The sequence below is a fragment of the Leopardus geoffroyi genome, chromosome C1 (assembly GCF_018350155.1).
Source record: "Leopardus geoffroyi isolate Oge1 chromosome C1, O.geoffroyi_Oge1_pat1.0, whole genome shotgun sequence".
Lineage (NCBI taxonomy): Eukaryota > Metazoa > Chordata > Mammalia > Carnivora > Felidae > Leopardus > Leopardus geoffroyi.
Window position 1 is genome coordinate 78,360,505 of NC_059328.1, and position 14,069 is coordinate 78,374,573.

The 14,069-nt window shown below is 35.5% G+C and overlaps 1 protein-coding gene across 3 annotated transcripts in view; it reads left to right on the forward strand.

Annotated features, from left to right (window-relative positions):
• Window positions 1–14,069, forward strand: part of RPAP2 (RNA polymerase II associated protein 2) — a 99,346-nt gene that overhangs the window by 54,215 nt on the left and 31,062 nt on the right. For all 3 annotated transcript variants that reach the window (XR_006712453.1, XM_045478275.1, XM_045478276.1), the window contains exon 11: window positions 6,222–6,290. Coding sequence is in view for 2 of the 3 variants with exons in the window: in XM_045478275.1 (XP_045334231.1) it covers window positions 6,222–6,290 (69 nt within the window). In the remaining variant the exon portion in view is untranslated. The remainder of the gene's footprint in view (window positions 1–6,221; window positions 6,291–14,069) is intronic.

The window sequence follows — 14,069 nt, forward strand, 5'->3', positions numbered from 1 at the left end:
ATATGCACTGGGAAACCAGAAAATTCACCTGCCTTGCTTTTTTACAGTATTCACTTTGTTACAATGTTCTGAAACTGAACCTGCAATATCTTTGAGGTATACCTCTGGCTGAGTATCCTCTAAAATCAAGAGGATAGATCTTTAGTGTTATCACCACAAAAAAAAAGGGGGGGGTGAAAATGGTAACTGTATGTGAGGGGATGATAGGTTGATTGTGGTGATCATTTCACGGTGTATGCATAGATCAAAACAAGTTGTACAGCTTAAATATATACAATTACTATGTCGATTATTCCTCAGTAAAGCTGAAAAAAAGTTTTTTTAATATGCCATTGTGTCCCTCAGTAGTCATTAGTATCAAAGATATATAAAAAATATGTCATTTCATTAATAATTTCTCTAAGATCCCAAGTAAGAACTGTATTTGAGAGGGTTCTGTTACCTATGAAACTAAGTCTTCTGTGTCATCTAAGCTAGCTGAGATGCAGTGTTCATCAGTCCTATAAGAGGTAGCTAACAGACTGCACATAGGGGACTTTCAAATGTCGTTTTCTACTTACAATTTATAAACTATTTTATCACCTTTTTCTGTTATTCCTATTGTGTAAGCCTAAGTCCTTTCCAGTTACTTTCTGCATTATTTACATTAAATTAAAATAAAACCTATGTGAAACAATATGATATCTGAGATTTGCTTCAGAAGTATTTACACTAGGGTGATGTTGAATATGGGGTTGTGTAGATGAAACATGATCGTCCAGGAGTTGATCATTGTCAAGTTGTGATGAGTATATGGAAGTTTTATATATGTGTGAAATTTAATAAAATGGTAAAATAAGCCAAAAAATTATGCATTGTTTTAGTGTTAGGGGATGTTTTAAAAACCTTGATGTTAATTAAGCTAAAAATTAATTAGCTTAATTAAAAATATTTACTCTTTAGTACCTACAGGTCAATATTTATAGCTTTAATAAAAATTGCTTAAATTGGCTTTGCTGCTTTTTAGGAAATGTCAATTACTTAGAGTACAGAATTACCTCTAGTAAGATCACTCATGGGGTCTTCACATTCTGGTAGGACAACTTCAGCAGGTATGTGACTATTTGTAGGCTCAGGCTTCTATGTGAAGTCTCCAAAAAAAATTGCCATATTGACAACAATGATTAATGTTGAGAGATCTTTTCAGTCAATACTGGCAATGGAAAAGAGTTGGCAGAAATAACTATACCCTTCTCTTTGAAATGATAATCAATAATAGGAACTTGTAAAACAGTGATTCTCAAGCTAGTTGTGCATCAGAATTACCTGGGGAGCTTTTAACAGCTATACATGCCTGGCTCCACCCCTAGGGATTGAGTTTCATTTGGTCAGGTTGGGCCCAGACATCAGTATTCTTTAAAAGTCCCCCAGACGATTTTAATGTACAGCCAGAGCTGAGAGCCTGTTAGAACTTACACATAAAATAGCTTTTTCAGCTCTTTGAAAAATCTTCCCCTATGAATAGAGCTGTCCTTTCTGTTGAATTGCATCACAGTCATTTATCTGGAATGCTACTCTGATTTACCTACCATAGTGGTTACATCAGAAGTTGCTTGGTAAAGATGCACTGTCATCAGTGTTGGGTCAAGAAACTTTTTCTAAATCAGATTTGAATTAAAATTATATTTTGATACAAAAAGACCTTGTCATATTTTCCCCAGTGCCTGAAACAGTGGTATAGAGCAGGCTCTCAATACACTTTTTGCTGGAAGAGTAAATGAATTCATGGAATGTTACATTTGCCTTAACTTAGGGAGATTTGAATACAGTAGAAAAGCAATTTCTATTTAACTGTTTTTGCCATGTTTCGATTTACATGCTTATCCTTTGACCTTTTTTGGTCATATGCTAGCTTCTGTTTTAGTTGCTACGGACAAAGCAGTGAACAAAACAGACAAAAATTCCTTCTCTCATGGAACTATTCTAATAGAAAGATATGTAAAAATTTTAAAACAATATGTGTATTATTATATGGTGATATGCTCTTTCCCCTTTCTCAGTTCATTCTCTTCCTTTTCTCCCCAGAAGCAGAAGAGGGGATGATACTGAGGAGGGAGATAGTTGTGATTTTAGATAGGCTGGTCAGGGAAGACCTCATGGAGAAGATGCCATTTGTAGAAAGATCTAAAAGTTGGTGAGAGAACAAGCCATGTTCCTATCTCTGAAAATATATTAGGTGCGGCAGGCCTGGCTTATTCACAAAATATTAAGGATGTTAGTGAGACTGGAGAAATGAGCAGAAGCAAGAGTAAAAAGAGATATGGTCAGAAGTACAGGGCGGGGAGTGGGTGTGGTATAGATTATATAGACCTCGTAGTTATGGTCATTCTTTCACTTTTCCTCCAAGTGAGATGGAGAGCAGTTGGTTGATTCTGGACAGAAGAATAACATGATATGACATACATTTTTTTTTTTTTCAACGTTTATTTATTTTTGGGACAGAGAGAGACAGAGCATGAACGGGGGAGGGGCAGAGAGAGAGGGAGACACAGAATTGGAAACAGGCTCCAGGCTCCAAGCCATCAGCCCAGAGCCTGACGCGGGGCTCGAACTCACGGACCGCGAGATCGTGACCTGGCTGAAGTCGGACGCTTAACCGACTGCGCCACCCAGGCGCCCCGATATGACATACATTTTTAACAGCATCATTCTGGCTGCTGATTTGAGAATTGCAATAACAATAGATGGGCAGAGGCAGAAAGTCTGTTTAGGATGCTGTCTTGGTAATCTAGGCAAGAAATGATGTGGACCAAGATGAAAGGAGTGGAGATAATAAAAAGTAATCAAATTCTTTTTTGAAGATAGTATCATTGGGATTTGGACATGGGACATCAAGAGAGCCAAGGTTAACCACAGGATTTGTGGCCTGAGCAACTGGATTCTGGAAGGATTCCATAGCCATCCTATAGAGGTGGATCTGTCTGCAAGAAGACTTGGTTTGGGGGGAAGAAGAGGAGCTCAATTTTATCTATGCTAAGTTTTGAGATGCCTATTAGATAATCAAGTGGAAATGTCAAGGAGATCATTACATACAGAAGTCTGGAATTCAAGGAAAAGATCCAGGCTAGAGATCATAAATTTGAGAATTGTCAGCACGTAGTTATCTAATATTTAAAGCTATGAAATTGGATAACATCACTAAGGGAATGACTATATATAGAGAGAGAGATGAGAGACCCAAGGGCAGACGCCGTGGAGTAATCCAAAATCAGAACTTCTGAAAGAGTGCAGAGTTCCTCCTCTGTAAATTGCCTGCTTATGTATTTTGACTGTTTGTTTATTGGCTGGGGATTTTTTTTAAGACTATTTTTTTAAGAGCAGTTTTAAGTTCATAGCAAAATTGAGAAAAGGGTACAGAGATTCCCTGTAACACCCCTTGCCTCCACACATGAATAGCCTCCCACATTAGCAACACCCCCAACCAGAGTTACGTACTTGCTTCAGTTGATGAGCTTACATTGACAACATCATTATCACCCAGAGTCCATAGTTTACATTAGAGTTCACTCTTGGTGTCAAATAATCTATGGGTTTGGATAAGTGTATAATGACATGTATCCACCATTTACTAACATAGGGTATTTTCACTGCCCTAAAATTCCTCTGTGCTTCACCTATTTGTCACTCCCCCCACGCAACCCACCCTATTCCACACACCTCTGGCAACCAGTGATCTTTCTACTGTCTCCATAGTTTTACCTTTTCCAGAATGTCATGTAGTTGGTATGTACCTTTTTCAGACTGGCTTCTTTTCACTTTAGTAATATGCATATAAAGTACCAACACATCTTTTGGGAGTTTGATAGCACATATCTTTTTAGGGCTGAATAATACTACTAGATGTACCACAACTTATTTTTCCATTTGCCTACTGAAAGACGTTTTGGTTGCTTCCAAGTTTTGGAAGTTGTAAATAGAGCTGCTATACACATCTGTGTGCAGGTTTTTAAAGTCATAAGTTGTTGACTCCTTTGGGTAAATACCAAGGAACATGATTAGTTTTGTAAGAAAGCACCAAGCTCACCCAAAGTTCCTGTACCATTTTGCATTCCCATCAGCAATGAATGAGAGTTCCTCTTGCTCCACGTCCTTATAACAGAGCCGTACATTTGACTAATTATATCATGATGTCAATGTGGATTTATCAGTGTAGCAAATGTATGACCTTGGTGAAGTGACTTTAATTCAGCATTTGGTTTTGTCAGTGTTCAGGATTTGGGCCATTGTACTTAGTGTATAGTATCTTGTTTTAAATTGCATTCCCCTTGAGATGTGATGTGTCTTTTTATGTGCTTATCTGTCATTTGTTTATCTTTGATAAGTCTGTTAAGGTATTTGGACTATTTTGTAATTGGGCTATTTATTTTCCTACTGTTAAATTTTAAGAGTTCTTTGTATATTTTGGGTAACCATCCTTTATCAGATGTTACTGGCTGTTTTTTTTTTTTTCCTTACTGATTTATATCACTTTTTTATTTGGAGTAATTTTTCCAAATGCTTTATGAGAAACTAAATTACTACAGTGTATATTGTTGTCATCAATTGCTGAGTGATAGAGTTAGAAACTGATTTTAAAAACTTTTTTTTGATAAAGATCTAGTCTTCGGGTGTGGAGTTTGGTGAGCTCTTTATAGATTTTGGATACTAGCCCTTTGTCCGATACGTCATTTGCAAATATCTTTTCCCATTCCGTTGGTTGCCTTTTAGTTTTGTTGGTTGTTTCTTTTGCTGTGCAGAAGCTTTTTATCTTCATAAGGTCCCAGTAGTTCATTTTTGCTTTTAATTCCCTTGCCTTTGGGGATGTGTCAAGTAAGAAATTGCTAACCCAGTGAAGAAATGGGCAGAAAACATGAATAGACACTTCTCTAAAGAAGACATCCGGATGGCCAACAGGCACATGAAAAGATGCTCAACGTCGCTCCTCATCAGGGAAATACAAATCAAAACCACACTCAGATATCACCTCACGCCAGTCAGAGTCGCCAAAATGAACAAATCAGGAGACTATAGATGCTGGCGAAGATGTGGAGAAATGGGAACCCTCTTGCACTGTTGGTGGGAATGCAAATTGGTGCAGCCACTCTGGAAAATTCCTCAGAAAATTAAAAATAGACCTACCCTATGACCCAGCAATAGCACTGCTAGGAATTTACCCAAGGGATACAGGAGTACTGATGCATAGGGGCACTTGTACCCCAATGTTTATAGCAGCACTCTCAACAATAGCCAAATTATGGAAAGAGCCAAAATGTCCATCAACTGATGAATGGATAAAGAAATTGTGGTTTATATACACAATGGAGTACTACATGGCAATGAGAAAGAATGAAATATGGCCCTTTGTAGCAACGTGGATGGAACTGGAGAGTGTTATGCTAAGTGAAATAAGCCATACAGAGAAAGACAGATATCATATGGTTTCACTCTTATGTGGATCCTGAGAAACTTAACAGAAACCCATGGGGGAGGGGAAGGAAAAAAAAAAAGAGGTTAGAGTGAAGAGAGCCAAAGCGTAAGAGACTCTTAAAAACTGAGAACAAACTGAGGGTTGATGGGGGGTGGGAGGGAGGGGAGGGTGGGTGATGGGTATTGAGGAAGGCACCTTTTGGGATGAGCACTGGGTGTTGTATGGAAACCAATTTGACAATAAGCTTCATATATTGAAAAAAAAAATATCTAGTCTTATAATTTATTGTCAACTCTTATTTCTATAATTTATGGATTATAACATTTCTTCATTGCCTCCTGCCAGCCTACCACAAGGTAGAAAGATACTAAAGATAAATTAAAATCAGAAATTGCTTATTACCTTGTTAGCTTATTTAATGAAATGTTGATTAGGGGAAAATACAGAAGAAGATATGTTTATAGGGAAGTGTGTGTATATTTTAATAAATTATGCAATTTAGTTTCCCATGTTGTTCCTATACTCCCATCTTGTCTAACAGTAATATTGTTATAAATATATAAAAGTAAGACTGGAGCACTTTCTTTTGAGATGGTCATTATCCAGTACTGAAGATTAAGCCACAATATGCTATTGACTCTATCAAACATAAAAAGAAAATAAAATAGTGCTCTTTGGAAATATGATGTTATAAATCTGATTTTATCTAAAAATAGAAGGTTCTTATATTTAAATGTAACAATCCTTTGGTAAACTTTATCTTCCTGTCTTACAGGTTAACAAATAGAAATATTATACACAAACCTGCAGAGTGGACCTTAATTGCTGTGGTGTTGTTGTCATTGTAAGTACTATTTCAGATTTTAACTCTAAATAGTAAATAGAATTTTGATTGGGGAAAAATAAAGTTGTTCATTGATTTTATAAGCATCATGAGAAAAGATACCTCTATTTTGTGCCTTATTTTCCTGTCCTATATGATAAAATAACTAGTGTAAAGTGATATGCCAGTATTTTCACAAGATTTAATTATTCTCTTTATATTTTTTACCATATTTTCTTCCAAAGGCCTTTATCTTTGCAAATATGATTTGTTATATTTTGAAAGAGAACAACTCCATGTGGAATATATATGGAATAGCCCTTTAATTTCATTTTTCACAATGCATTTTTATTAGCATTAAATGGGCCTCGTTTTATAACTGTAATTTTACCAACACATCCAATGCTGTTTCATTTGTCTCAGCATTAATCGCTTTGGGAAAGTTTTATTTTCCAAACTAATGTACATCTTTAAAATCAAACAGATTAAAGGAACTAAAGTAGATAGTACAGAAGCATATATAAAACATTTAATACTCATTCACCTTTTAAGAAATCACTGGTGGTTTCTAAAGCTGTCTCTCGGTAGGGTTAAAACCTTCTAGTAAGTGTAGTGTTTTTCAGCTTGAATTGCAAGTCTTCTTTTGAGGACCATTCATTACTGCATTACTGTTGCTACTTGGAGCTTGTTAAGTCATTGAAGCCCATAGGACAGTGAATACTTTACTGGACACTCATAGGTCAAGAAGTGTTATGAGCCAACCTCATAGCATCTCCAGCCCTGCTCTCTCTTTCTTGATATTTCTTCAGTCTGACATGTTACTCTGGCTTCACTGTCCCAAGGAAGGCTGTGCTGGGAGGCATTAGAGTAGGCTTCAGTGAGCCAACATCTGTGTCACCCAACCAAATACGACTCACAGGATTCATTAAATCAGAACACAGAAAATAACTTTACTTGAATGCCTTGATAATAAATTTTTTATCAGCCATAAGAACAAATCTTTTGTCATTTCTACTATTCAGGGTCCCAGTTGAATTGGTTATTTGTGAAACAGATCTTATTAATATTTTAGAAAGTTCTTTCCATTTTATGAAATTTGTAAATATTTTGGCCACTGGCAAAAAAAAAAAAAAAATATCAGTAACTCTGCTCACCCACCATATCCTATGCCTGCCAATAAACCCTCATAGATAACTGTTTAACTGTACTTCTGCAATTCATTATACTAAAGAGGAAGTAACTTTTTTGGTTGACAAGTCACAGGCCTGGGCCAAGCAGTAATCTCAGAATCTTGCTTTCTAAGCCAGTAACTGGAAGTATTATCTTAATGAGCAGCTGCTTACTGAAGACACACGTTATTAGGTCCTACTTTTCTTTTTGTATCAAACTCTTGACACATATTGTCCAAAATGTATAGCAATGAACAAAAAAAGTATATAAAATGAAATAATAAAGACTGCTGTTAAAATTTCAAATTATTCCCTACAAAAATAAACCTCTAGTGTTTGATTTCAATGTGGCACAGAATATTGAAAGCTTTGCTAGTTGTTTTATGCACTGACTTCCCTAACTTTGGATCTAGTATAGGGAACCTCTTATTTCAAGGGTCAGTGACCCATAAAAATAGTAACTTAATTGAATTCAAGAAGGAGACTGCACATCTTAGTTGCATTACATGTTGCACGTTACACAATCAGTCTTGGGATAGCAGTAAACCCTGTTTCCTTTTCTCATTCACCTTAAATTCTTACCTTTCATTATGTGTTAACCACTATCTAGATCTACCTGTCTTTCTCCTAATTCTTTGTCCTTTTGATACCTGGACCTGTAAAATCCTGCCCAGTTAGGGCTCTTTCAGCTTCTTTTAAAATCCTTGGTCACTGTAGACGCCAAGTCAGCTGCTTCTTTCTTGGGTTTTGCCCTTCAAATATTATTTTCTCACAATTCTAACTTTTGCCATTGCCCCTTCTTGCAGGCTATTTCTGATCCCTTCCATTTTGCTTTTGCACCTTCTTTATCTTCACTAGCTGAGTCTCCTTATTTTTTGGTTATCAGCTCTAAGACTTTTGTCTCCTGTCCCAGTATTATTTTATTTATTTCCTCTTTTCTAAGGAAGTCCCCTTTAGCTTTTCATATTTCTTCCCCCAAGAGAATCTCTGGCTCAATTTATAGCCCCTTTCATTCTTAGCCTATTAAAATACTACTCCCATTTACTTCTATAAAGTATAATTATACTTTAGATTTGTACCTCTCTTTCTGCCCACTTAACAGTTCACAATTTTGGGAAAGGCATTTTGTCATTGAGGGAAGAAAAAGCAGGCTTGAGGACCAGCATTGGATAAAGAATCTTAAACATAGTGAAAAATTTGGAGACTTTAGTACCCAAAGAGACATGCATATAAACAAGTAAAAGAAGTAACATACTCACACATCTGTGGACCAGTAACCCCACCACTCAGCCTTTTAATTTATTGTTGCTAAAACTGATAATAGCATACATGGGATTATCTTTTTTTTTTTTAATTATTCTATGACTTAGAAAACCTTTGCGTCTATTCTCAAATTTCCAATGAAACTTGTTTAGCCGTTGCTTGCAGATATTTCTGGAATTCATGTTAGAAGTGAACTTCTTACAAATCCTTATAGCTAGGAAAAAGATTCTGAATGGCAGTTGTAGTCACTGAAGATGAGTGTAATAAGATAGTATGTTAATTATTATAACAATAGTTCTATTCTTTGTATACTAACATTGCAAGGTTTTGTTACTAATAGCACTTGTTTAATGAATGAAAGCTGTTTCAAAATTTTTCTTGAAAACCCCTTTAAAAAGTATACATTTTATTAGTATGTTGCTGTGCTGGCTCCAGTCTAACTCTTGCAGAGGGGGAAAAATCAATATTTTCGGCAAAACATGATAGTCCAGAAGAAAGAAAGAAGGCTGGTTCTTGAATTTTTACATCTGTATGCTCAAAAGTAAATGAGGTGTTTTTGTGTCAAATCATATTTTGCTGGTAACTTCCCTTGCACTTTCACAGGTGTATTAACATTTTAAAAATTTGAGGGGCACCTGGGTGACTCAGTTGGCTAAGCGTCCAACTCTTGATTTCAGATCAAGTCATGGTTTAGTGAGTTTGAGCCACACATCAGGCTCTTGCTGACACCTTGGTGCCTGCTTGGGATTCTCTCATAACAAATAAACTTAAAAAAAATTGGAACCACAACATGCAATTTGTCAGTGTATACTGATGGGAATTTTATACCAATATAATCTCAGGAAGAAATTGATCAAATTGAGTTGTACACTTCATCTTTGCACACTTAGTGAAATACACCTATCTATAAAAATAAATCGTGACCTATTGCCATTTCATTTATATTTTTCACAAATTCCATACAACTTGAATAGCCACTGTGACTGCAACATTTATGGATATATATATTTTGTACTCAGACCTTAAGTAGTTACCAAGAGCACACAGAAAGACTTTTTAAATCAGAGCTTAAACAGTATACACTTACTTAACAGTGAAGAAATTAATTTCCCTTTAGTCCTTTCTTATTTCTTTAATAAATGTTATAATTAACAAAGATTCTCAAGAACTCCTTACATAAAATATCTGTAATACTGAAAATTGACCCAGTTCTTTTTTTGTTGTTGTTTGTTTTTAATAACTCATTAGAAATATGGTAAAGTAACCTGGTAATTGGTGTTGCTTAAGCACTTACAGTAATTTTTTATCTTAGCTGAACTTTATCAGACTTTACTCTTATATACTGTATATTGAAACAATACAAAGTTGAATCTGCTTTTGCCACAAAAATAATGCTCTAATATTAGACTTTTTCCACAGTCTCAGTGCATGATTTTTCATAAAGATGTGTATAGATAGATAGATAGATAGTCTGCTATAAATATTTTAGTGCCTATATACAGTGTAAAGCTAGTTAATGAATTTATATAATTTTGATGTGTTTGCCAAATTAGCAAGCATAAAAATTAATGACATTAAAGTGCATTTTGTGATGCCTCCTCATAATGATATCATATTTGTTTTTATATTCCTCATAATTCTCATCCTACTCTTAATACAGGAAAAAAACAGAAACTGTAGGATCGCTTTGCATCATGGTCTCAGTACTCAGGATATTCTCCTTGAGAATATTTTGACTGGTATTTTGTGAGAAGATTTTATAGCCATAGGACACCCCCATCAGCTTGATCCCTTCTCTCCTTTTTCTCTTCCTTTTGCTCTTAGTCTTCCCAAGTCATCTTTGACTTCTCATTATACTTCAGCCTGTAACACAAGAGGGGACTCTGCAAATGTTGACTTAAAGCTGACAAATAGAGAGAAAGGTCCAGACTAGCAGCCAAAGAGAAGCCAGATAGAAGTCTATGGAGAAGCAAATTAACTGGTCTGACTTACTTTATGTACAGCCCACATGTGAGAAATGAGAATCAGTTTCCTCAGTGTCCTTTTGTATTTAAAATACTACTTTTCCACCCAAGTTAACCTTTGTAAGTAGCCACTACTTTGTATTATGATAATCTGAGGTTAATTGTAGCATAGGAGTCAGGTGTCTTTTAGTGCGTAGCCAGTTAGGGGGTATATGTTATGGTCCATGGGAATGATTTGGTTATCTAATGAAGGAGATGAATACTTTTTATTACCTAGAAAGAAGAGAAGGTAGAGAGTGACTTCTGGTAATCTAACATGGATACATGCTCTTCCTAGTTTTATGCCCTTGATGTTCTCTAATGGAAAGCTTTCAAGATCATCTCCAAAAATGTCTGCTTTCATTTTATTTATCTGAACTGTCTGTTTCCAGTGAACTATGGCCCACTTCCTAGGCAGAGACCATGCAATAGTATATTCCTCCTAAAAGCTTTCAGTATTCCTATCGTTAAGGGAGTAGCATGTAAGTCCTGAGAAATGGTATTTAAACAAGCTCAACTTGACCATGATCACTAAACAAAAGCCTTCGCTGGATATGGGCAGCCACTTTAGGTAATCATCATACACATAGACACTCAGGAGAGTCACTTCCCTAGGGTACCAGGCATGAATAGAAAGATGTGACTAAGGCTTTTTGCCTCAGCAGATTTTTTTTTTTTAGCCTACCCATCACTAATTTCCTTAGAGAAGTTTGTGAGCATACCATGAAAAATGAAGATGTAGTTCCTTAGAAATTTTTTGGTTCTCAGAAGTATTCTAAGGCCTTTCTTCTAACATTTGGTTCTAAGTAGTTAAGACCATATAGTGGAAGATCACTGAAATAACTTTTTTTTCCATATAATTATGGAATTTTTTATATTTAACTGAATTTTTATCAAGATATAATTCATATAACATAAAACTCACTATTTTATAGTGTACCATTCTCTGGGTTTTAGTATATTTGTTATATTATGCAGCTGTCACCACTGTCTAATTCCAAAGCATTTCCATCATTCCAAAAAGAACCCTCATACCTGTTAGCTTAGTCCCAATTTCCTCTTCCCTCATCCCCTGGTAACCACTAATCTGTTTTCTGTCGCTATGGGTTCTGAACATTTCATACAGGTGGAATGATATAATATGTGGCCTTTTGTGTGTGGTTTCTTTCACTTAACACAGTGTTGTCAAAGTTAATTAACACTGTAGCATGTAACAGTACTTTGTTCCTTTTTATGTCTGAGTAATATTCCATTTTATGGATATACTACATTTTATTTATCCATTAATCAGCTGATGGACATTTAGGTTGTTTGTACCTTCTGGTTGTTATAAACATTTGTGTATAAGTTTTGGTGTGAACATGTTTTAGTTCTCTTGTGTATACACCTAAAAATAGAGTTACCATCATATGCTAATTCTATTTAATCTCTGAGGAACTGCTAGCCTGTGGAACAGTGGCTTCAGTGTTTTACATTTCCCCTGGCAATCTATGAGGGCTCCATAGATTGAACTATAAAGGTCTTCTCTTCTTGCCTCAAAGCCAGTAGTCATTTTAGAGACTTACATTAACAGTTTTTCCAAAACTTAAATATGCACATTTTGATTGATTTTAGACCTTCATGGACTTGTAATATCTATTTCTTATATTCTGGGAATTTCTACTTAATATGCAAAATGACTACCTACGACCGCCCCCTGCTTCCAGAATGACCATAGTGTTGAATATGAGACCATATAAATTGAATGTCTGAATCGTAACAGGTGGCATATTTTTGGATTCTTCAGTATCCATAAAATTCTTTGTTTGTTTTTTTTTTTTTTCCCTTGTGTAAATCTTGGATTTGTTTATCTTATGATGTTTACTATCACAGTACCATTGTCATTGTGAAGTTTAAGTGTTTGTTTACTGATGATTAAACAATAATTAGATTATTTCTAAAACACCCCCCCTCCCACATATTTATTGCTGAGAGATATTTTTAAATTGAAGTAACTTTAGGAATCCAGATCTTTTCTAAAGAAAAAATACTTGTTTAAATTTTTAACCAAAGCCTACTTTCCTCAGTGATTTTTTCCCCTCAGAATTCCTTGTAATTTTGGCAAGTTTATAATGGTTAGTGTTTTTATCCACAAGTAGCTGAGAGTCCCCAACCTCAAGCCACAGTTCACTAAGGATCCATAGCAAAAGGGTGTTCTGTCTAGCTTCCTCATCCCAAGCAGCAGCAGTGGGAACATTGGTGACAGCAAGTATCAGGCAGTACCTGGCCCTTGCCAGTCACAACCTTGACTTGCAGAGTCAGTCTCCACATCTGTCAGTGACATTTTGACATCCTGAATGAGCTCACTGAAAGGACAAGCCAGGAGAGGCTGGGAGTCAAGAGGCTTTAGGACACTGTTACCCCAGCCTCAGGGTTGGGCACTGTAAGAGTGAGATCATGGTTGCATATGGACACCACTGGTTGGTTCCATTTCAGTTCTAGGGCATTGAAAAAAAAAGTTAAAGCCACTATTCTGAAAGAATTGTTGCATAACAACAATTATGAAGAAAAACTTTTCCAACCCTCATCTACAAAGCTGCTCTATAGGTTTGTCACAAACAGGATTTAGATATAAAGTTTAAAGTCACTATAGCCCAGCCCTTTAAACAAACCTGTATGTAATATATCACTACAAAGTGAGTTACAAAGAACTTGTTTGCTTTGAATTAGAAATATCAATGGAAAGCATCCCTGCTTCCTTATTAATAGGTAATCCTAAAGCATTAAATACAAACATTATTAGGACATAAACCATCTGTTATAAGAAAAACATTTTATTTTATTTGGCTGGCATAGTCTTTTATAATCAAAGTTTTTATCTCAGTTTCCTAGATAATAGTTATGAAGTAGAAAGCCAATAATGACATACTTCTTCAGGGTATGTTCTTCTTTTCTACCTATTTTATTTTTCTTAGAATTCCTTAATAGCCTCATCTGCCTCTTGATTTTGGGACTTTAACTTTGTGCCTAGGATAAAAGTAAATGCAATTTAAATGTATGTAAATAATTTTTATTAATCATTTTTAATAAATGTAGTTTTGTTACCATACAGACTATCTTTAGCTACACAAGGGCCTCTTAAAACCCTAAATTCAGTCTCATTCTGGATTATATCCTGTTTTTTTTTGTTTTTTTTTTCTTGTTGGCAAAATGAGAGGTTAGGCTATATCTGGGTTAAATGAACTTAGCAGTGTGAATTCAACTATGAGATAATATATGTAAGAAATTATTCTAACGCAATAGGCCAAAGGTTACTGAAGGAGACAGTGAGGATGAGTATATTTAGTGTAGGAAGCAATTTAATTTTGCTGATAGAGCCATAGTAA